Source organism: Dendropsophus ebraccatus, chromosome 1 (assembly GCF_027789765.1).
Source record: "Dendropsophus ebraccatus isolate aDenEbr1 chromosome 1, aDenEbr1.pat, whole genome shotgun sequence".
NCBI lineage: Eukaryota > Metazoa > Chordata > Amphibia > Anura > Hylidae > Dendropsophus > Dendropsophus ebraccatus.
The window spans coordinates 31,675,778-31,701,791 of record NC_091454.1 but is presented as its reverse complement, the minus strand read 5'-3'; the positions used below and the strand labels follow the sequence as shown (position 1 = coordinate 31,701,791).

General features: G+C 45.2%; 1 protein-coding gene across 1 annotated transcript in view; it reads right to left on the bottom strand.

Annotated features, from left to right (window-relative positions):
• LOC138773051 (START domain-containing protein 10-like) overlaps positions 1–10,558 on the bottom strand; it is a 51,085-nt gene extending 40,527 nt beyond the window's left edge. Inside the window, exon 1 of the mRNA XM_069953963.1 lies at positions 10,412–10,558. Within this exon, the coding sequence (XP_069810064.1) occupies positions 10,412–10,558 (147 nt within the window). The remainder of the gene's footprint in view (positions 1–10,411) is intronic.
• Positions 10,559–26,014: the final 15,456 nt, after the last annotated feature.

Genomic DNA, 26,014 nt, shown 5'->3' with positions numbered 1-26,014 from the left:
GATCTTAAGTATCGATTATCGTTCCATGGAAATGAGTGAACGTTTTCAGGTCTTTCACAATAGCGGTAGTTTGAGATCGTTAATCGTTAACAATAATCGTCCGGTGGAATAGGGCCCTAAGTGTTACCACATGGAAACATTGCTCAGCAGACAATCCCTTAACAAGGATTTTTCAGTTTAAAAGAAAAAAAAATATATAGAATGTGAATGCTGCAAACTCTTGAGTGGTTACATTGCCTGGAAGCCTATTTGTTGGTTGTACTATTTGTAGCAGACATAATGTAGCACTGTCCTGTTAACTTGAAAGGGACAATGCTGAGGCCTATACTGCAACCTTTTGTAGAGTAGATTTTAACTGTTGAGCTATGGCTGTAGCTTTAGGCTTTGTTCACACATTCAAGTTTTTAATTGCAATCAATGAAAAGAAAGCCAGGAATGCACTTGAAAGGAGAAGAATTATCAGTGTTCACTTTATGACTAGAGAGGAGCGAACTGGCCGAGGTTCGGGTTCGTATGAACCTGAACTCTCGGCGTCTGATTCCCGCTGTCTGCCCGCTCCGCGGAGAGGGTGGATGCAGCCTGAGGACCGCCTATAAAACTGGTATACAGCCTATGGCTATGGCTGTATACCAGTTTTCCAGGTGGTCCTCAAAGTTGTATCCACCCTCTCCACGGAGCGGGCAGACAGCGGGAATCAGACGCCGAGAGTTCAGGTTCATACGAACCCGAACCTCGGCCGGTTCGCTCATCCCTATTTATGACCTGTCCTCCATTTATAATCTGTTCTTGGTTCAATAATGGCAATAAAAAACCTGACTGTGTGAACTAAGGCCCTACTACACGGGCTGATTATGAGCTGTATTTGGCCAATATTGGCCTTTGTAATTGAACACAATGATCGTTGTAGTCGTTTGTCTTTTAACATGTTGAAAGACAAATGACTGATATAGCAGCGATCTGCTACCGTCGCTCCGTGGAATAGGAGTGGCGGCAGCAGACCGCTCCTATATGCTATGGACTGCTCGGACGATCAAGCGATCAACCCGGCAGTCCCCTGGCTCACACCCGCTTGCTTTCGCTGTGTAATAGTGGCGGCAGCAAACAGGGAACAGGCGCAAACGAGCGCTGACCTCGCTTGCTTGCTCCTCACGTCGTCCCGTGTAATAGGGGCTTTACCATAAGTAATATACTGAGCTGCATTAAATCTTTTGGATTGCAGCTATCACCCAATAGTTAAAATCCATTTGCAGTGCTCCAAAAAGTTGTAGTGTAAATTTGGCCTTACATGACCAAAATTCAATGTCCCTTTTATGAGCATGCTATGTGATACTTGCTATGACCATCCTAATTAGAGATGAGCAAACCGGGTTCGGGTTCGAGTCGATCGGATCCCGAATATTCTGTATCTGATTAGCGGGGGCTGCTGAACTTGGATAAAGCTCTAAGGTTGTCTGGAAAACATGGATACAGCCAATGACTATATCCATGATTTCCACATAGCCTTAGGGCTTTATCCAACTTCAGCAGCCACTGCTAATCAAATGCCGATTGTTCGGGTTCGGATCGACTCGAGCATGCTCGAGGTTCGCTCATCTCTAATCCTAATACAATGACCTGTTACAACTCTTCCCCCCCCCTCCCCTTTAAACTGCCTGAACCTAAGATAATAACCCATAAAAACTATTATTAAAAGTAAACTGTATGTATAACACACACAGCGCTGTTGCAGCTGGTAATTTCACAAAGACAAGGAATCATTGTGAGTACTGCACAAACATTTATCATATGATACCAATTCGGTTGATGAGATGGCACAAAAATTTAAATAGGTTCAGAAGTTTAAAAAAAAAAAAAAAAGCTAGAACAGGCTGGGCCAGACTTGAAAGTTTTACTTATTTCAATTATATTGGTATCACATAATGGAATTACCACATTATATGTAAGCTTTTTGAAAACTCTATACTACATGGCGGTATTCTCTAAACTGTGAATATGGTATATTATCAGAAGTCAAGTATTTAAAGTCATCACCCCAACAGAGTTCTGCACTTCCTAGACTTGTAGTTAACTCTAAGGAGTCCTATATCTAAAGTAACAAGCCATTTTCACCAGTATGCAAGTAAAATGCTGGCAAATCACCCGAAAAAAACAAACAAACAACGTTTCATCTGTACGGTGCTTTAGGGCAGTGCTTCTCAAATCTAGCCCTCAGGCCTCACCAACAGGTCATGTTTTGAGGATTTCCCATACAAAGAACACCTGTGAGAATACCTGATGCACTGAGAATAATTATATCACCTGTGAAATAGCAAGGAAATCCTCAAAACATCACCTGTTGGTGAGGCCAGAGGACTGGAATTGAAAAGCACTGATTTAGGGTAGCTTTGATTCCGCTGGGAGTATGTAACCCGGCCCCTTTAACCCTCCGCAGCCCGGAACATACATTACTTGCTCGGCTGCGTGTTAAGCTCCTGGCTCCCGTCAGTCCCCATTATCCAATCAGTGCACGGGCAGCACTGATTGTCTGATGGGGACCGCCAGGAGCCTCACCTGCAACCACGGCACTGAGCAGGTAATGTATGCTCCGGGCTGCGGAGGGTTAAAGGGGCCGGGTTACATACTTGCAGTGGAATGAAAGCTGCAGGTATGTAACCCCATTAAACGTCACACTACATGGATTCGCAGCGGATTTTGATGAAAACTCGCAGCAAATCCTGTACGTGTGAAGGCACCCTTAAAGAAACTTCAAATAAAGCATAAGTTATCCTGGACTCTGTGGTTCATCTGCACTGTATTTTTTTGTACTACACAAAAGGGCTATACTTGCTACCATATTCCACTGTGACAAGTGCCGCAGTGGTACTTCAACACCTGGCATCCCCTGGGATACTAACCAATGTAGAAGTGTAAGGGATGAGTACCTCTTTTTTTGGAAGCTCTTAAAGGGGAACTCCAGTTAAAAGTTTAACCCTGCTCAATCCCCCTCCCTATAATCTATGCTTGTTTGTAATAGGTTTCTATTACGTGAATTGGGTAATTTTTCTGCAGCACATTCTGAAGCTGCAGAAAATCCTCACTTCCTGGTCCACTCTGTCTCCGCTCTTCTGTTGCCAGGCAAGCTGTAACACAGGTTATTACTGACATCACACAGTGATCACCTGACCAAGGGCAGGGAAATAATAGCCTCTCCTGAGTAGTATAGGTGAAAGAAGACACTGTTGTTTCATCTCTCTCTCGCTCTAATCTGTGTAGGTGAAAAGATAGATACTGTGTTCACTGTGCAAAGCAGAAGCAGATCGAGCCAGTGGTGGGTCGATACTACAAGGCAGGGCTGGGTACCCGACAGTTGGTTCTAAGTAGAGATGAGCGAACCCGCCGGATTTCTGGTTCGTATGAACCAAAACTCTCGGCATCAGATTCCCGCTGTCTGCAGGCTTCGTGCAGCGGGTGGATACAGCCTAAGTACCGCCTGGAAAACTGGGATACAGCCTAGGCTGTATCCCAGTTTTCCAGGCGGTCCTCCGGCTGTATCCACCCGCTGCACGGAGCCTGCAGACAGCGGGAATCAGACGCCGAGAGCTCTGGCGAAATCCGGCGGGTTCGCTCATCTCTAGTTCTAAGGTGCAATGCATGCTGGGAGGTGTAGTTTCCTGGCTGAGTGGCATAATGTAAAACTATGATTATTTGTAAAAGTTTGAATTTGGAGCTAGGGGCAGCATAGACAAGGTAAAGGTGTCAAACAATCAGTGGTGGTGGAAATCGGTGAGTTCACCTATAGGCTCTTTGTGCAATTTTTGTTTTTATGGGAACATTGCAGTTCCTCATTAAGGGTGCGTTCACAAGAACAATATCTGCAGTAGATTTGATGGCCCAGATTTGATATGCTTTAAATCTGCAACTTCAAACCTGCAGCAGATCCTGCAGGAACACTACCTCCAAGAGGTGGCAGCAGAGAACAAGTTTTCTTTCTACCAGAGGAAGGCCACTTTGCATATTTTTTTTTCCCAGTGGAGCATTGCATGGCCCATAAGACTCCAGGCACCTTTTGGAATTCTCCTCAAGGACAAACAAGACAGAGGGTTGGTTACTCATCTACATTTTCAAAAAGGTCCAAAAATAAAAGTTATGTTTTAATTGAAAAGCAATAGGCAGTGTTTGGGGAATTTATTTGCCCTATGGGCAATCTGGAAATAATAATAGTTATTACCCTTTACTTCTCCAAAGAGACGCTCTTTCTTCTTTCGGGATCTGAGGCTTCTTGCCATGCGAGACACTGACTTACAGTATAGCATTTAGAAGGGGTTTCTTTTAGCAAACAACTATTTGCAGATTCTTGCTGTTTATTCCCACAGAGCATTGCCCGCTATCTCCTCGTCTCACACTAGATTCACCCCCGGGAATGTTTCCTAGCGAGGCTGTCATGAAAAATTCTAATTTTCATTCATTTATTGAATATTAATGCAAAAAAAGCATTACATTATTTAGATAAAAAGAAATTACATTTTGTTCCATTTGATATATTTTGGCTTTTTTTTTTTTTTTTTTTTTTTTTTTTTTTTTTTTTTTTTTTTTAAATAGCAAATCTTCAAAACTTTTGCATACCCTAGTGGCCCGACAACTATTAAATAAGGCATCTTGTTTAAAATTGGCTTTGTATATTTCCACTATTCGCTGCCAGAGATGCATTGCAAACCACAGTGCAAATTGAATTATTTGCTAGGTAAGATTTAAAAGCAGCACTTCATTGCCAGCCTGGAGCAAGGTAGACAGATTGCCTTGGAAAGATACTGTATGCTCTTAGGTAATAAAGATGCTATTGGATTTAAGGAGGGGTACCATGCATATATCACACCTTGAAGAGATGCAAAAAGTGCCATCTGCAGTGTGGAAATTATAGGAATTAGCGTCTGCGGATCCCAGACATAGGATGCCCTAGATTTGTCAAAGCTGAAATTTATTTAGAAACGATGTTATGATTTTTTTTTTGCCCGGCCGTGTTGTAATACTAGAATCTACCAAGCCACAGCCACACTGTTTACCGCCAGTGAAGGAACACCGACATTTTACAAGAGCGTTTGATCTTCCAGAAATACCCTGAAAGCCAAAACGTTTCACGTGTCAGAGTCGCAGATGAAAGTAACTGTGCTGACTTGCTGATAACGCTCACTAATAAACTTTTTTAGAAACAGTTTGCATTCTCAATGTAGGGCACAAACATCTACAACAGCAACGGGATCTAAAAGGCGGAGGATGGAGTTGGAGCTTGCCTTCTTAATCAACCAACATTAAAAAAATAAGTAAATAAAAATAAAAAACAATATATCTTTATTCAAAAAAAAAAAAAATCAAAATCATAAATGTATATGTTAAGACCTGTCCTGGGGTCCGTTTGGCAGGTGATGCAGTTATTGTCCTAAAAAAAAACGTTTAAACTTTCAGCCCCATGCCCAATGGGCGTGGCCTAGATTGTGTGTGCATTAGGCTGGCACAACCTCTCTGTCCCTCCTCCCTGCGCTCTTCATCATTAGGAATGCTCCAGGCAGATTGCCTTCTATTCATCAGCTGTGTGAGCATGGCACATGGGCTGGATCGTTAAGGCACCTGTGCAATGTTCAGACAGGAGAAAATGTTCCAGTGGCATTCCTAATGATCTAATTGTGGAGAGGGTGGGGAGGAGGGGTGGTGCAAAGTTATGTCACAGATATTCTAAGCCACGCCAATTGGGCACAGGACTTCAAGTTTAAAAGTTGTTTTTTTAGGGCAATAACTGCATCACATGCCAAACGGATCCCAGGACAGATCTTAGATTAAAAGCAGCTATCTGAAGGTACAAGCAGTTTGGGGGGGGGGGGGGGGGGGGGGTCAGATTGTGGGTACAGAGTTGCTTTAAAGCTATAAGTCACGCAGTAGAGCATAGAAATAAAGCAGCTATTGTGAAAGGGTTGAAAAAAATACGAAAAATACGGTATATATATTTATATATATAAAAAAAAAAAAAAATTCTCCTAGTGAATCCTAGTCAGCATCACCTACCACTTCTTGCACCCAGGACATGGTAGTATGTGGTTGCTCTCGGGAGCAATAAGTAAACGGAAGCATCTGATGTTGAATATTTTTCAGCAGTAAACTCTGTCCTCAGTGTGGCGTTTTCTCTTTGGAAAAAGGTTGTGTGATTTTCTTCAGTGTACTATGGCTGCAGTAGGCTGCGTGCGTGTTCGCTTTGACTACAGCAGGTTGCATGTGTGAACGAGAGGGGCAGAAAAAGGATCACCTGGTCCATCTAGTCTAATTCTGGGTTGTTCAGGACATGGAGGCTGGAGACTAGCTACATCCACTGCACACACACAGGAGAATCTGCTTTCTATCTTTGCCTTATTCACCCAGAAGTCGCCCAAGGATCACATAGGACATTACAAAGAAGCTGCTGAGCCAAAACTACTTTACTCAAGTTTGACAAATAACTCCCCTGCCCTGGTGTCTGACTGGAAATTCATGAAGAAGTTGGAGCTTGATAAATTCAGAGTTAGGGCTGTGGCTTACCGACTCCACAGTCGTGGTAAGCACGCCTTTGTGTGTGGTTTCCTATGTCACAGAGAAGCCGGCTCATATCTTAGTCTAAGCACCGACTGCGCTGTAAATCATGCTCAGAGAGGTGTGATTACAGTGGATTGCAGCCCACAGCCTGTGACTACTCAGGAGACAAAGACTTCCTGATGCCTAGATGAAGGAGATTTGCATACAGCATGGGACCTAATAAAAGTATGTTTTCACCGAAATGCTGGCAAATGGATTAAATACGTTGCGCCTGACTGTCCACTGTAATCCTGTACATCATTTTCCAGCTGCCTCCTCCTTATAATCACAGAGTCCAGACCCTTACCGATCACAACAACGAGCCAGGAGAAGTTGGGGTTTAGTGTATTCTCTCCTGGCTGTACCATCAGTACATTTGCTTTAAAGTGACACTGTCACCCCCTTTGTGCATTCGTGCATTCTGACATCTTTACACAGGTGTAAAGGGTAAATTTTGCGTTTTTCATACCTTATTTCATATCATACAACATGGTGTTTGTTCAAGTAAAAAGTGTCATTTTATTAAGTGGGCATGGCCTCGCGGCATGACACCATTGACCCCGCCCCCTTGACGCCCATTGGTTGGCCGACATAAAGGGTTGGGGTCTAGACCTTTCGGCCAGCGTGTTCCAATGGCTGGTGAGGGGGCGGGGCCAACTTTGGCGTTGTTGGTGGGGCTAAGTGGCGCTAATGCCGTGAGGCCCCGCCCACTTAACACAATCTGCAGTTGATAAAAGATGACTTTTTACTTGAACAAGCACCATGACATATGATATAAAATAAGGTATGAAAATCGCTAAATTTACCCTTTACACCTGTGTAGAGATGTCAGAATGCAAAAAGGAAGTGACAGTGTCACTTTAAGCTTTGCAGATGGACAGTGTCATTTTTTTTTTAACCACTTATGGCATCATTCTATTCCCGGACACTGGCCAGGGTGAAGCACTGGAGATGGGATGGCTCGCCCCCTAGTGGAAGGAAACTCCCACCCCTCTATGACGCGGCTCCATTGATTCTAAAGGAGCTGCGTCATAGAGGGATGGGGGGGTTTCCCACTGGGGGGCGGCCGGCCCACCTCCAGTGCTTCACCCTCAGCCAGTGCCAATGATGCTGTACGCAGGAACTGAGCTTGCACCAAAAATTTGTGATATGTGTTTGACATCAAAACTTAAACATATATCACAAATTTTTGGTGCGGCCCTATTCCTGCGTACGGAGCCGCGTCATAGAGGGTGGGGTTTTCTTCCACTGGGGGTGGCTGGCCCACCACCTGTGCTTTACCCCCAGCCATTGCCAGCAATGCCGTACGCAGGAACCGGGCCACAGCTAAAATTTGTGATATATGTTTCACATCAAAACTTGATTTAAATAAATGTTCTGATGATACTTTTTCCCTTTAAAGTGACTGTACCACCAGGCCCAGGCTAAAGCACTGGAGGCGGGCCGACCCACCCTTAGTGGGAGGAAACCCCTGACCCTCTATGATAGGGTTCTATTGATTCTAATGGAGTCACATCACATGGTGGTACAGTCACTGTAAGTGTCACAAGAGGGATGTGATGTCATCGATGCAGGCCTGGTGTAGGAGACTTCCTGGTATTCACTTTGTTGCCCATAGCAACCAACCAAAGCTCTGCTTTCCTTTTTCTAGAGCATTATGAAAGCTGAGCTCTTATTGATTTAACAAAGAGAACCTTACTATAAAACATGATAAATCTCCCCCATTGTGTTTCACTTGCTCCATAGCAAAGGTACAAACATCAGGAACCATAGCAATCATGGTTACCTTGTTAAAATTTAAGTAATTAAAGTGGAGTTCTGATTGGTTGCTATGGGCAACAATACATAAGGACTAGAGATGAGTGCAACTCAAGTCTGAGCGCTCGGCATTTAAATACCAGTGGCTGAAGAAGTTGGATGCAGCCTATTGATGTATCCATGTTTTCCTGGACTCCTTAGGGCTGCATCCAACTGCTTCAGCCTCTGGTATTCAAATGCAGAACAATTGGACTTTAGTTGCGTATATCTCTAATCAGGACCAGCAATTTTCGAGCACGCTCTGGATTGTCCGAGCCTGAAGGTGCGATATTTGATGAGTGGTGGCTAATGAAGTTGGACCCTAGAGGGTCCCAGAAAAAACATGTCATAAATTATTATTTTTTTACCGGTTTATTACATTACTGTATGTTTTATGGCCATTTTCCTCAATATACTCCATATATTGGCTGATGTGGTGGGCCTGGTTACAGGTTTTGCAGTTAGGTACTGCTACAGTGAGGGGGTAGAACATCAGAGACCTGGGCCCCTCTCCCTCTCTGGGCCCCTAGAGGCGCTGTGGGCCTCGGTACTTGCCCAGGTAAGCCCTGTGCTGATGCCGTCCCTGTATATATTAGAATTGGAAAGTATATACAGTTGGCATTGGGGAATATAGAGATGTGGAAGCACATGCATTGCTGTATTCCCCATGCTGGTATGTATATGTTCACACATTCTGTCAGTCTTTTTTTTTTTTTTTATTTTGCAAATCTTTTCATTATAATTTTGCCCTGTGAGTTCCACACCTGGTTTTGGTTGAAAAAAAGACTGACGGAAATACTGTGTGTGAACATAGCCCATTCCTGTGTATGACAAGTCCTAGGACAACCAATTTTCCCTTTGAGCCAGGTAGTTGGAAATGGGCCTTTAGGCAATTCTATACTTTTAAATAAAGGTTAATGAAATATAACATGATGATTCAGTGGTCATACGAAGTAACACGTTCATTATTAAAGGCGCTTACGCTGCTGTATTTTCAGTTTATAGATTTTTTTTTTTACTTGCTATTCTCTGGTGGGATTCAGCCCAATTTGTAGCAATAAATACACAGTTAGAATATAGCTGTAGCATTGCACCCAACTAAGAATGTTCATCTTGGCTTTTATAGCATGCAATTGCTTTCTCAGCTATTTCGCTAACGTATCTGAATAGGAGGTAATGGGGAATGGTAGGATAGCCATAAACAGCTGTTCTATACGGTTCATGGTGCCAGGGAGAGCAGCCATAGGATCTTTGCTGTCCCCTACTTCCATGTCCTTATTACTCAAATTGCTCTTGCAAGTAAAGTATATTATTTATATGCATTTATCTACAGTATATCAGAAGTAAAAGATTTAGATGTAGCAGAGCTGGCTATGTCATTTATCATAGCTTTTATTCTTAGTGCTTCTCCATGGGGCTGCAGGTAAACATACCCAAGTTACCATAACTCAATGCGTTATCATAAAGGCACAAAAGTAACTATTAAAACACCAACCAGCTCTGCTCCATCTGTATAGTTTCCTTAAGACTAATCTCATCTCTTTGGACGCACAAGTAAATACCCTCCCCCCTTCTTTTCCCTTGCGATTTCGGATTCTGAAGATCAGCACTTGGAGAGTATATTTTTAACAGTAAGCATAGCAGATTACATAATGTGCGCATTATATTTGCTTTGTTATATTCTGTAACCCATTGTATTCAGGGTCCCATTTACAATGCGCAGTGGTTAGCACTATAGCCTTGCAGCGCTGGGGTCCTGGGTTCTAATCCCAACAAGGGCAACATCTGCAAAAAGTTTTGTATGTTCACGTGGGTTTCCTCCCAAACCCAAAACATACAGATAGGGGAATTTAGATTGTAGACCCTAATGGGGACAGGGACCAGAACTATGTAAAGTGCTGCAGAATCAGTTGGCGCTATACAAATAAAAGCAGATATATAAAAGAGATACAAACACTATAATAAGAAGAAACACACAAACTGTAATATTACAATACTGCACCAAAAAAGTAAAGTTACTAGAGGATCCGTCTTACTTTACCTTGAGTTTCTTTACAGCCTTACTAGAATCTTGCTCCTGGCTCCATACTGTCACCCCCCCCTTGTTGTATTGGCACTGCCAGCCTTCAGGACTCTCACACTGTTCCCGGAAGGAGTTAAAATCTGCATCGTCCGGAATATGCACCATCTTTTCCACTATTCCCAGCACTTCTCCAGCAATTGTAGTCCAGGCAGTGGGTTAACTTTGACTTTTCAGTTCTTTGCACATGAAATGGTTTCCTTCCTTACACGTACCTGCGCTCTTTCCTTGAAGATTTAGTTGGGTAGAGAAGATCGGTTTTGGGTTAAACTTTGCGGAAGACAATTTGTAATATTTCCATATTCCCTGAGCCCTTTACATTTGTGTATGAGTATATAGTCCCTGCTCGCTCCGATATCTGCCTTACAATAGATTTCCAAGGTTAACCTCTATATCTCTGTGTCTTTTCCAAGGCTCAGTGATCCCAGAACTGAACTGCACACCTACAGGCTTGTATTCCAATAAGCTCTGCTACTTGTCTCTGGTTTCCTATACCCAAGCTCTCAAAGTCCTATATTATTTAGCAGGTAACATCATACAGGTGTCTTGGATTCCTCACCCAGCCCATTGCATCCACTCCCTCCTCTTCATTCCCAGGCATCCTCCCCTCTCTGTGTGCCTAATCTCCATCTGCTTGACTTTGTAGCAGTTACGGTTTCAGCCGGTCACTAGGCAGCTTCAGCATCAGGTCCATTAAACCGGTCTAGAACATAAGTCTAGGTGTAGATTTAACTAAAAAGGAGAGACGTGAGCAATGCAGCAATCTCCAAAGCGGCCTTGTACTGCACTAACACTGCAGAGGATGGAACAAGCTCTGAAGTTGAGTTGCAGCCAGAGATTCAGGAAGAAGCAGAGAGTCTGTCAAAGTATTCGGAAAAGACCTTATCCGTAACAAGGGTCAATGCATTTCTATAGGATCTGTATCCTGCCCAGAGCAGTGCATTGTGCACCTGTCATGTAGCTACTATATCATCGTCTCTGCAGTGCACTGCATCCAAGTGGTGCAGAGAGCGGTGTAATGGATATATCAGGATCATAATAGAGCACACTGGAGATGGCGCTGGATAATGATTCCTGGGGAGAGCTGCATTTTATATACAGACAGACAAGGCACAGCTAAATTGGTTATTGAACAGTTTCTTTACACGCAGTCCTATAGATCACCAGAGATAATGCAAACATTTAACTCACTGGCGTTTTTATTTTTATGCGTATTGTACTGTATATATTTTAGGTTGGTATTATTGCTCATCTAAATGTTATATGTTAACATAATTGTAAAAGTTTTTTTAATGACAACATAAAATATAATAAGTATGCCCTCACACATTGTTTTTTTACGCCACAAAAAAACAAAAAAAAACAAACAAACAAAAAAACTCCAATGCAACGCATGGCTTTTTTTGGCTTTCTGTGTGAACGTCTCTTTCAGTCTTTTTTTCGGGTCAACGTTCTTCCCCGAACATGGAGTGAAGTCTGTGTTTGGGTCAAAATGCTGATCCGAATGCACCCGCCTCAGAAAGGAAGGGGTTAAGTGACCCCTTCCTTGCTGGAGTGGGTGGCAGACACGGCACACAGAGTTTTCTGTGTGCCTTGTCCTGGTGGGGGGAATGCAGAAAGACACAGTCTGGTAACCCCTTTGTAGCCTGTGTTCCTTTCCAGGGTGGGGTAAGTTAACCATCCTCTTCTCCCCGTCTCCTATATATATATATATATATATTATTTTTTTTCTCTACTTTGGTTCCTTGCACCTCCCCCTGTAATGTCATACGGGCCTCTGCTCATTCACCATGGCAGTTGTGTCCCGCCTCTGTCAGTGATTGGCTGAGCGGGCTTTCTCAGTCAAGGCAAGTCAGTCTCAGAAGTAGGAAAAACAGTAACAAGCTGGGGTCTGATGCCAGTATAGGGGGTGCTTCCAAGGTAGGAGAGTATGCATTTTTTCATGCCGACCCAAGTCATATTTAAAAAAAAAAAAAAAAAAGTTTAGGTTTCCGTATAACCTCAATTATTCTGCATACCTGTAGAACAGGATTACGCTAGTATCTAAGTATTCATTGTTTAAATTGGCATGTAGATATAAAATAAGGACCCAGTATAAGAGTTGTGTAGTGTTTAGTATGTTAAGAGGGTTGAATTGCATACTAATGGTAAGCTCTTTATAATTCCAGACATTTTTTGGGTTACATTTTAGCCATAACATAACAAGTTTATACATTGCAGTATATATGAGGGGCGTAGCTAGGATTCATGGGACCCCAAAGCAAAAAAAAAATGTATGCCCCCCCCCACCTTCCCCTCCACACAACACAAAGTACTGCATATATAGATGTATAGGCTCTGTGATGTGGCCACAGGCAGTCAGACTAGGAGCAGACTATCTGACACAAACCTTACAAAAAAGGGTTCAAAGCAGAAGAAAAGGAGATCCCTGCTTTATAGCTTGTGCACTGATAACCCCTTACCTCTGCAGGAGCTCGGACAACAGAGGTCAGGAGTTATCAGAGCAGTGAAGCAGACATCTACTTCTCCTTTTAACCCTTTTTGTGTTGCAGCATGTAAATGAAGTTTACTTACACACAGCAGTACATAAGGGGTTAAGCAGAAGGACACAGGATGGGTTTTATCTTCCCTGTGCATCCCCAGGCCCCCATCCGGCACAGGCCCAATAGCAGCTGCCTGGCCTTCTTCTATGGTAGCTATGCCACTGGTCCTATACTACACCATTATACTCCACTTGCTTATTCATGGTTCCTCCATGTTGTACCATATGGGGATGGGTACCTTCTTATTGCAGAATGCACAAAATGAGTTTGGATCTTTGTGTAGCCACCAGACACTGTAGAGGGTTGGCAGCAGAGCAAGTGTTATGAGGAGGATAACATGGTGCTTGTAGTTCCACACAGTAGAAAGCATTGGTCACTGTTCCTAGAGTTGGTCTGTGCCCAAATTTCTGTGTGTGGGTCCCTGGCCTGAACATGGGTTTCACCACCGAAATCCATGTTCGGGTCTGGTGTTCAGAATAAAAATAACAAAAGGTTGCTTATCAGTATATCAACAAGCTTTAAGTCTATGGAAATGCATTCCCACAGACTTTATTGAGGGAGATTATATTTACCATGCTGGGCTACAGTCTTCTGTCTTCACCAGACTGGCACGTAGCGCTTGCAGTGTTCTGGTTTGCTTCTGAAATCACTAATCAGCCAAACAATGGCTGCAGTGGTGTCCCACCCCAACCGCAGAATGGGCTCTGCAGGAGCAGACCCAGCAGATCGAGCAGTGAAGATAGGATAAGTATGATTACCTTCCTGTGTCACTTAACTCGTTCTTTGCTGGGGCAGGTGCAGTGAGTTCTGCACTGCAGATGAAGCACAGTCTGGCCCCAGGGGGTTAAGTGGGGATGCATAGTGTAACACTGACAGAGGAGCCTCTCAAGCGTCGGCAGCATCATGTTCGCTTCTTTGCTATACTGTATGCTCCCTCTGCTGCAATGGCATCTCTGACCACTAGGGTGCGCATGCAGCCAACTGCTTTTCATAGTATCCCCACTTAACTCCTTGGGTGCTAGACTGAACAGTGTTGGGAGGAGCAGAATTATACTTACCATCCCTGGCTTGGCTCAGGTCTTTACTGTTCAGCTAAGGCTCCTGCAGCATCTGCTTAGCCAATCAGTGGCTGAGGTGGGACATCATTGCAGCCATTGATTGGCTGAGCGGACACCACTTGAGAAGACATAAGACTTGAGCCATGCCCAGGAGGATATAGTATAATCACCCCCAACAGAGCACAATCTGGCCCCCAGGGGGTTAAGTGGGGATGCTATGCATCTCCAATTAACGCCTTGTTGGCCATACTAACTTTTTGAGCCTAAAAATTCAGGTCCCCATTGATTTCAATGGCGGTTTGGGTCCGGGTTTGGGTTCAGTCCATGTACCTTAACCAGACCTTTTCTCTTTCCAGTTCTGTTGAACCTGTCAAACCTGAACATCATCAGGTCCGCTAATCCCTAGCTACAGGTCCTTAATACTGGCCTGGTGGTCACAATGAAAAAAAAGTTAATAGTCCTGGGGCACCAGAGAAATTGCCTAGCCAATGGTCCCTGCTAGCACTCCTTGGTGTTACTGTAGTACAGTTGTTGCCGAAAGGTACTCATAAAGGTAAGTGACATTACCAGTGACAGTCTCTAGGTGGCTTAGGTTGGTCCCTTAGATGCTGGAAGTACCTGAAGTGATGCAATCCTACAGGTTGGCTCACAGGGATGTAGAAGTGTCTGAAGCTAACTTGAGGGCCACAGAGGTGTTGGATACCAGGACCCCCTGTTATCCTCTCAGGCTAGTAGAATAAATAATTTTGGACTGCAAAGACCACAGAAGATTTATCCTTGAGGCCCGTATTAAAGAAGTTTCTTGGATTTTGAAGGTACCAGGCTTGGTCCTATGTATCCTTGAGTAGGCCTTGGTAGATAACTCTGATTTTATCATTCTTTTATCATTCACATTTGACTTAAGGCAAACTGTTTATTCTAAGCCAAACCCAAAATAACGTAGTGTCCTTGGATGCTGAATATGAGAAAAAAAGCCTCTGTAGGCATAACATCAGTCACAAATTCTATGGGTACCTGGACCCACATGTGATTGCTACATCTTCACGCTCATAGGGTGGGGAATCTTTATCTCTCGAGCTGTTGCAAAACTACAATTTCCATTATGCTTTGGTTGTCCATACATGAAGGGAATTGTATGGGTAAAGGTTCCTCTTTCTAGCCTTAGGCTATGTGCACACAACGGAATTGGGGCATAAATTTCAAGTGGAGTCTCCGCTTGACGTTCCACCTGTCCCATACACTCAATGATATTCTTTTTCTTTTTTTTTTTTAAAAACATTCTCTTGTCTAAGACAGAATAGATGCCATATCATACAGATAGAATGACACTGTACATCGGGCCCTACAAAAGGCCATAAAAGAAAACAGGAGGATAGAAACATAGATACAGATTCTCCTCGATTGTCACAGGAACAAAGTCCATTCCATGCCCGACAGGGTGTACATAGCCAGCATCATCAGAAAACAATATATACATCCACTATAAATTTTCTACCCAAAACCCCTAACCAAAAACCCCTTCCAGAACCCCCCCCCCACTCCCTTCCCCTCTCGTCCCAAGAAAGTGGCTAATGAGTCAGCCGTCTATCAGGTAATTGTAGTTTGCCTAGTGTGTTTTTAAGCGAATGATATTCTAAAGCTCAATCCACTGTCTGCCCAAAGAAGTGACATACCAATTCTTTTGGTGGATGGTGGATTGAGCTTCAGAATATCCCTAAAGCGGCTCTATAACCATAATCTGACCCCCCCCAAACCACGTGTACCTTTGGATAGCTGCTTTTAATCCAAGATCTGTCCTGCGGTCGGTTCGGCAGGTGATGCAGTTATTGTGTTGCTAAACTGGCAGCCCCGTGCCCTACGGGAGTATCTGTGCCCTAACTTTGCACCACCCCTCCGTCCCTCCTCCCCACCCTCTTCATCATTTGGAATGCCCCTGGAACATTTTCTCCATGCTGAACATTTGCACAGGTCCTTAAGGATCCAGCCCATGTGCCGTCCTCTCACAGCTGACGAATAGGAGACAATCTGCCTGGAGCATTCCTAATGATGAGGAGGGCGGGGAGGAGGGACAGAGAGAGTGTGCCAGCCTAATGTATACACAACCTAGGCCACTCCCATAGGGCACGGGGCTGCTAGTTTAAAAGTTGTTTTTTTTAGCACAATAACTGCATCACCTGCCAAACGGACTGCAGGACAGATCTTGGATTAAAAGCAGCTATCTGAAGGTACAAGCGGTTTGGGGGGGAGGTGTCAGATTGTGGGTACAGAGTCGCTTTAAATCTATGGGACAGGTAGAACTTCAAGCGTAGACTACCGCACTTAAAATTTCTGCCTCAATTCCGTAGTGTACTCATACCCTTATAGTTGTAGATATGGCCAGGTACATGAGTCTGTAAAGAATGTAGAAAAATATATCCTCGTACTATATACACTAGTGTGCTGACCATGGCTTTCCCTGGCAAAATCAGCCGTTGTGATCTGTTCGGATACAATTTTGCTGTATTAAGCATGTCCTTGCTGACCCTATCCCCCTCCATACTAATGACTGTTATTCAAAGGTGAGGAAGAAACCCTGTCTTCTATTGAAAATTTATAACATTTGGCGCAGACACATTGCAGACATGACATGCAGTCCGTGACTAATACATCATATTAAAAGTGAATGATCAGCGAAAGTCAATGCAATCCATTAAGATCTGTTACGCTTGTGTTTGGATCCATTAAAAATGCATTCGTCAGAAACAGAAGCCTGGACGCAGATGTGAACGCAGCACTTGAAATTAATTATTTGTAACATTCTTAGACTTATAAAAATTTTAAATTCTTTGCACAGGTATGGGAAGTGATCACAATGTTGCATCTGGATTTTATATATAAATATTGGTGCTGACTTGTGTAAAAAAAGTGGGCTGGACTTTAGCTAAAACTGCATGCTGAAACTGTAAAGGCCCTATTACACCAAGCGATTATCAGCTGTATTTGGCTGGTTATTGGCCGCTAAGGCCGATAATCGCTTGGTGTAATAACTAGTGTTAAAAGTCAACGATCAACCAACTTACACGATGTTGGCTGAATCTTGTCTTTCAACATATTGAAAAAACTACAGAGATAAGGATGGTCTGCTGGCTGTTGGCCGTCCGACAGCAGACTGCCGCTATCTCGTGTTGCTCCTCGTGGCCCCCCTGCTCTTACCCGCTCGATGTCTGTGCGTGTAATAGTGCCGGTAGCGAACGGGGAACGAGGAACAATGATCTTTTTAGAAACCGTGTGCTCCGTCACGGAACGTCCGGTCTCTCACGCTGTGGGAACATAGTCTAAAAGGGTTTTCTGGGACATGACATGAGGAAGAGGGTTTCCTTGCTCACCTCTATCCTATCACCCTATCTCAGAAGTCCCCCTCCAAAATTTGACAACCATTTAAATAACCACATAGACTGTGGTCACCTAGTCACAGGGCAAAGGGCCATGGCAACCTTCTGTTAAACAAAACCCAATATCATAACATGATGACATACTGTAACAAAACACAGTTATAGATATATCACAAGACACCCAACAAGCAATAGTGTAAACCAGGGGCGTAGCTAATGTCTCCTGGGCCCTGGTGAAGAGGTCAACTTGGGGCCCCCCCTTCCTCGACCAAGCGATGCTATTGGTATATATCTCAAGACCGATATTACCAATAATACCAGTATATAGGAAATATTATCACCATACATATTATCGCCATACTGTTACTAACCAAATCCTGTATACTGAGACCAATATTGCCAATATTACCAGTACACAAGGGGCAAATATTACCATCACCACCATATTGTTATCCAGTATACTAAATCCAATAAAACACTGTACCAGATGACAAATAACAAATATTACCACCGCATACTGACTAATGTCACCGCATACTGACTAATGTCACCGCATACTGACTAACACCACCGCTGCTACTAAATAATCCACTGTACACAGCTCACTATCACCGCATCCAGTCATATAGAGGTACCAAGCTCTACACAGGTTCTGTACACCATATACATTACACTGCAGTTATATCAGGTGACTCACAGGGGATGTCTTCTCTGATCAGAGTTCTTCCCTTTTCATCTTCTTCTGTCCTTAGCCATTATGAGAACTTATCCGAGCCACAAATCCACAGAATCTGCCAGACAGACATATTAAGCTCCTCCCTCTGGCACCATCCTCATCTTTCTACACACTGCACATCTGTATTGGCCCCTTTACACCCTCATTTAGTGGTTAGCCTTGACACTATGTGATCCCACTATAGTACATGCATTCCTCTGTGTGGTCCACTATAGTACATGCCCTATTGTATACGCCCCCCCTCTGTGTAGTCCCCCTTATAGATGTCCCAGTGTTATTCCCATTATAGATGACCCTCTTGTGTTGTCCCCCTTGCCTAGATCTTGGCTTGCCTAGAGATGACTATGCTTAACATTATCGGGTATGATAAGGTCACCGTATTTACAGCGGTGCTCCATAAACTAAGCCACGTGAAATATTTGGCCTCTAACCAAGACCAATTCACAGACCCACATGCATGTCTCTTACACCTGTATGTACTACCACACCTCCAGAATAACAGACATAACAGAGGTCGACATCCATAAATCCGTCTCTGGCCCAATATACACATACGTAGTACCTTGTGTACCTGCAGACCCACAACTACGGACATCAGTAACTGTTGGCATTAGTATGGATCCGTTCATTAACAATAGGTGATCCTATGGCTATACAATGCAATACAACCCCCGCATGGATCTGTAACATCTACGGATATGTGTATGGGGCCATAGCAGTCAATGTAAAAGGGTCTGTATTCACTTGTAGATGGACCTTATATAAGTGCAAGTATCTCCTTTGAAGACGTCTCTAATTCTTTGTCTCATAACCATGCCACCATCACTTGCAAAAAAAAAAAAAAAGAACTAATTTTTTTACTGACTTTGATCTTGGTGTTATTAAAGGGGTAGTGCGGCGCTAAGAAATTATTCACAGAATAACACACATTACAAAGTTATACAACTTTGTAATGTATGTTATGTCTGTGAATCGCCCCCTTCCCGTGTCCCACCACCCCCGCACGTGTACCCGGAAGTGTTGGTGCATTATACATTACCTGATCCGTGTCGCGCATGTCCGCCATCTTGTGCCAAACGTCATCTCCAGCCGGCCGAACCGCTCCGACCATCCCTAGTGCCGGCATCCTTCTGCAGCGTCATCAGAATCGCGGCTGAGCACAGTTATGATGCGGCAGAGGGGGGCCGGCATCAGGGATGACAGCAGCGATTCGGCCGTCCGTCTGAAGATGACGCTTGGCACAAGATGGCGGAAATGCGTGACACGGATCAGGTAATGTATACTGCACCAACACTTCCGGGTACATGTGCAGGGGTGGTGGGACACGGGGAAGGGGGCGATTCACAGACATAACATACATTACAAAGTTGTATAACTTTGTAATGTGTGTTATTCTGTGAATAATTTCTTAGCACCGCACTACACCTTTAAGTTTGTCCACTGAATGTAAGGGGCCTTTCTATTTAAAAAAAAAAAAAAAAAAAATGGATGAAAAAACTGATGGAAAACAGATGCATTTGTATGCATCCGTTTTGATTCCAAACGGGTCCCAAGTATGTTTCTCCCATAGACTATAATGGGGTTCAATATTCGTTCGAATATACGAATATCGAGAGCTATTCGAATTGAATTTCGAATTATCGAATATTTCACTATTCGCTCATCTCTAGTAATAAGTAATACAAAATAAAAAATGTACAATAATGCTATATGGGGCACAAAGGTGGGTCTAATACTGTATAGGTCCACAGAGGGGGCCAAATACTATAAGGGGACATAGTGGTGGACAGAATACTATATTGGGGCACATAGGTGGGCCCAACTACTATATGAAGATACAGAGAGGGAAATATATGTTTGTCTAGCAGATCCCAAACAGTAAGGAGAGTATATCAAGTGTTAACCGCTTTCCATCATGGTGACTATTCACTGCAAAATAGACTGTGTGCTTTCATTCTTCCTGTCTTTTTGCTACTCTTTGCCCGTTATCACTGTATATCTTACACAGCTTTCAGGCATTTCCTGAAAGCTATGTGTATCATTGATAGAGAACCAATGCTCTATATACCATTTAACATTATCTGCATTAGTTTAATTGGAATTCAACTCTTGGTGGCATCGGCAATGTTCCCATACTAATACAAGGATCTTTAGTGGTTCATTTTACATTATTTTACGGAGATAGATAGATAGATAAATTCTTTGTTTAATCATGTTTTGTATAAGCTAGGGGCAGTAGCTTAATTTGGTGGGGGCAGAGGGGGTGGCCGCTCCCGGGCCCACACAGGTAGGGGCCCACTGAAGATTTTGCCAGTTAATGCTGTGTGCAAAAGCTATTGCTTTTGCAGACAGACTTAAGATATGTCTACTGGCTGTAGGTGACCCCTGGCCAGCAACCAGTGCTCCTAGGGGTCCCACATGGCTAAGAAATGTTGTGTCTGACCATTTAGCTGTATGCGCTTGTATGCGTAGAGAACATACAGTTGAATGCATCAGGGTGATTGACAAGGCGAGGAGAGCATTCGCTCACCACCCTGCCAATCACTGTTGTGGCCACAAGAGGCCATTTCCTCCCTTAGAGCTATGGGACATGAGTGATGTCACTCGTGCGCTCACAGAGCAGGGAGAGAGTTGACTTCAGAAGACTACAGTACTGCAACCTCACAGCAGGTAGGTATGCTTTTTTCCCCTTAGTTATAGAGGAGGAAACCTATGTGGGTGGGGCAAACTCCTGGGATGTATGTTATCTATGGGGGTTGGGGTATGGAATGTGCTTGCTAACTGAAAAGGGGGTACCTAATTTGGAGGTACAGTCTACTCATAGTGCTGGTGGGGGTGTCTAACCACCAGGAGGATTACCAGGGAGATTACTGCTGGGGGTGGGGGGTGGCTGCATGGGGAATACATACCAGGGGGATTTTTATACATCAGATGGTGCTGGAGGAGATGCCTACATGGAGGATACTACCTTTGGGGGGGGGGGGGGGGGGGGGGTTGCCTGCACAGAGAGGTCTGGATACTAGATAGATGCACAGAGGGGAGTCTAACATCTATATGAGGGCACAGAGGGCTCTAACTACTACTACATGGAAACAGAGGGAAATAATAACTATACTATATTGGGGCACAAAAGGCCTAACTTCTATATGGAGGCACAGAAAAGCTGAACTTTAATATAAAGGTACAGAGGGGCCTGACTACTATATAGGTGTGCACAGGGAGGGTCCAGTGTCGGACTGGCTACTTGGGGTCCACCAGGGGAAATGATCCTGAGGGCCCACCAATGAAGAACCATTAAGGGTACAAACACACACACCGTATACGCAGCAGATCCGCAGCAGATTTGATGCTGTGTTCAGTTATATAGATCTAATCTGCTGCGTATCGCAGCAGTAAATACGCAGCGTATACGGTGTGTGTGTTTGTTCCCTAAGAAGCGACATGCTGACCCAATTCTATGCTGATTGATCCGTGTCCACAACTAGTCGAACTACAACTCTCAGAATGCCCTACACTTATGAAGCTGTCAGGGTATACTGGAAGTTGTAGCTCCAGAGAGGAGAATCCTTTAACAACTGATGGTTGTGTAGAGGCTTCTAGTGGCTGCAATCTGAAACAACCATCAGCCCTGAAGATTAAGATCAATAAATCTACAGCACCAGCTATTATCAGGGGATTTTCTATTCAGATATACTACAACTCCCATCATATCCTGAGGACTGTGTGCTGTCAGTAAATGCTGGGAGTTGTAGTGTTTGCAGCTGTTGTAGTAGGAGGATTCTAGGTGCATTGTACACTGGATGCTGTGTGGAAGACCAGAATACACAGAATAGTTCTGTGGGGGCTCAGTGTATGGAAGTGACCCCAGCACTAATAGGGGATAGAACAAAAAAAAAAAAAAAAAAAATACACACACACACGTTACATCATGGCTTCCTGGTTTTTATCTTTTGGTGTTTTTGCATGTTGTGTACTATTTAAAATGAAGATTTTTTTTGGCTACTACATTTATTGGTGGAGCGCTGGTGTCTCTATATGACAGGTCTTTCTCTTTTGATGCGACATATATACACTCTGCACCCCCACACATTATACCTATATACACACCCTGCAGTCAGTCACACACACATATATACACTCTGCACCCACACATATTATACCTATATACACACTGCAGATTTAGTCACACATACACATATATACACTCTGCACCCTTACACATTATATCTATATACACACACTGCAGTCAGTCACACACACATATAGACACTCTACACCCTTACACATTATATCTATATACACACACTGCAGAGTCAGTCACACATACACATATATACACTCTGCACCCACACACATTATACCTATATACACACTGCAGATTCAGTCACACATACACATATATACACTCTGCACCCCCACACCTTATACCTATATACACACTGCAGATTCAGTCACACAAGCACACATATATACACTGCACCCCTACACCTTATACCTATATACACACTGCAGATTCAGTCACACATGTATGATGCTGGGAGATGTAGTCCTGTATATTACCACACACCATGCTGGGAGATGTAGTCCTGTATATTACCACACACTATGATGGGAGATGTAGTCCTGTATATTACCACACCATGCTGGGAGATGTAGTCCTGTATATTACCACACACCATGCTGGGAGATGTAGTCCTGTATATTACCCCACACACCATGCTGGGAGATATAGTCCTGTATATTACCCCACACACCATGCTCTGAGATGTTGTTCTGTATATTACTACACACACCATGCTGGGAGATGTAGTTTTGTATATTACCACACACACTATGCTGGGAGATGTAGTCCTGTATATTACCACACACCATGTTGGGAGATGTAGTCCTGTATATTACCACATACACTATGCTGGGAGATGTAGTCCTGTATATTACCACACACACTATGCTGGGAGATGTAGTCCTGTATATTACCACACACCATGTTGGGAGATGTAGTCCTGTATATTACCACACACACCATGCTGGGAGATGTAGTCCTGTATATTACCACACACACCATGCTGGGAGATGTAGTCTTGTATATTACCACACACACTATGCTGGGAGATGTAGTCCTGTATATTACCACACACCATGCTGGGAGATGTAGTCCTGTATATTACCCCACACACCATGCTGGGAGATTTAGTCCTGTATATTACCACACACTATGATGGGAGATGTAGTCCTGTATATTACCACACCATGCTGGGAGATGTAGTCCTGTATATTACCACACACCATGCTGGGAGATGTAGTCCTGTATATTACCACACACACCATGCTGGGAGTTGTAGTCCTGTATATTACCACACACCATGCTGAGAGATGTAGTCCTATATATTACCACACACAGCATGCTGGGATATGTAGTCCTGCATATTACAACACACCATGCTGGGAGTTGTAGTCCTGTATATTACCACACACCATGCTGGGAGATGTAGTCTTGCATATTACCACACAGCATGATGGGAGATGTAGTTCTACTGTGCCACTGCCTCCCCCCTCCTATACTATATCAACCTCTAATCCGTTGCAGAACTTCAACCCCCACTATGAACCGTCAATAGGGCATGATGGGGGTTGTAGTTCAGCGACTTGAATGTCCATCTGCAAAACTACAACTCCCATCATGAACAGTTAGAAGGACTTAGTGGGGGTTGTAGTTCTCTGGGGGTAATCTCACCTGTCCTGGTTCCTGCTCTGTCCTCTGGTCCTGTGTGGCTTGTGTGCCTGCCTTCCTCTTCTCTCTGGGCAGTGATGGTGATGAGGGTGTTGGTTGTTCTTTACCACTGAGGTAGGGGACACTATATAGGGCTGCTGCTGGGGACACTATATGGGGGGCTGCTGCTGGGGACACTATGTGTGGAGGGCTGCTGCTGGGGACACTATATCAGGGGGCTGCTGGGGACACTATATGGGGGGGGCTGCTGGGGACACTATATCAGGGGGCTGCTGGGGACACTATATGGGGGGGGGCTTCTGGGGACACTATATCAGGGGGCTGCTGGGGACACTATATCAGGGGGCTGCTGGGGACACTATATCAGGGGGCTGCTGGGGACACTATATGGGGGGGCTGCTGGGGATACTATATCAGGGGGCTGCTGGGGACACTATATCAGGGGGCTGCTGGGGACACTATGGGGGGGGGGCTGCTGGGGACACTATGGGGGGGCTACTGCTGGGGACACTATATGGGGGGCCTCTGGGGACACTATATCAGGGGGCTGCTGGGGACACTATGGGGGGGCTACTGCTGGGGACACTATATCAGGGGGCTGCTGGGGACACTATGGGGGGGTTACAGCTGGGGACACTATATGGGGGGCTGCTGGGGACACTATATGGGGAGGGGGGCTGCTGCGGACACTATGGGGGGGCTACAGCTGGGGACACTATATCAGGGGGCTGCTGGGGACACTATATGGGGAGGCTGCTGGGGACACTATATCAGGGGGCTGCTGTGGACACTATATCAGGGGGCTGCTGGGGACACTATGGGGGGGCTACTGCTGGGGACACTATATCAGGGGGCTGCTGGGGACACTATATGGGGGGACTACTGCTGGGGACACTATGGGGGGGCTACTGCTGGGGACACTATATGGGGGGGCTGCTGGGGACACTATATGGGGAGGGGGGCTGCTGGGGACACTATATATGGGGGGCTGCTGGGGACACTTCAGGGGACACTGTATGGGGGGCCACAGGGAGACACAGCACTGGGACAGGGGCCACAGGGGGAGACAGGACGGGGGCCGCAGGGGGACACAGGACGGGGGCCACAGGGGGAGACAGGACGGGGGCCGCAGGGGGACACAGGACGGGGGCCGAAGGGGGAAACAGGACGGGGGCCGCAGGAGGGACACAGGGGGAGACAGGACGGGGGCCGCAGGGGGAGACAGGACGGGGGCTGCAGGGGGACACAGGACGGGGGCCGCAGGGGGACACAGGACGGGAGCGGGGGCCGCAGGGGGACACAGGACGGGAGCTGGGGGGCCGCAGGGGGACACAGGACGGGGGCTGCAAGGGGACACAGGACGGGGGCTGCAGGGGGACACAGGACAGGAGCGAGAGCCGCAGGGGGAGACAGGACAGGAGCGGGGGCCGCAGGGGGAGACAGGATGGGGGCTGCAGGGGGAGACAGGACAGGAGCGAGAGCCGGAGAGGGACACATGTGAGGAGCCGCAGGGGGACACAGCTTGCCTGAAGATGCACTCCTCAGCCTCAATGTCCCTGGCTGGGAGGAGGAGCGTGTGGAAGCACCTCTTATCCGTAGGGGGACTTGCTGTATTGAAGAAATGCTGTGAGGTGACGTGCGCGGGACGGCTACCCGCGCGACTGGCAAGACATGCTGGCGCACGGCATGGTGTCTCGTGGGGGGGCGGCTGGTGCTGGCGAACCGCTGCCACAATCAGCACTAAAAGCACCCACCTTGGATGGGATGCAGGGATGCAATCATGCAGGCCACATGTTTCAACGCCCGGGCCCCCGGCCCCCCCGGGCCCCATAGCAACGGCGTACCCTGCCCCCATGGTAGCTACGCTGCAGGCTGTGGATTATCTCTTCTTAGAAAAAAATAATTATATAAATTGCAGAATTGCTTTTTATCACATCTACTTCTGATTTAGATCCAACGGCTGGGTCCTCACCCATTCCAAGATTGCAATGAATGAAGCTCTCACCGTGTCTTAAGGCCCTATTCCACCAACAGATCTGACAACAGATTATCTGCCAAAGATTTGAAGCCAAACCCAGGAGTGGATTGGAAAAGAAGAGAAATCCAGTCTTTCCTTTATGACCTG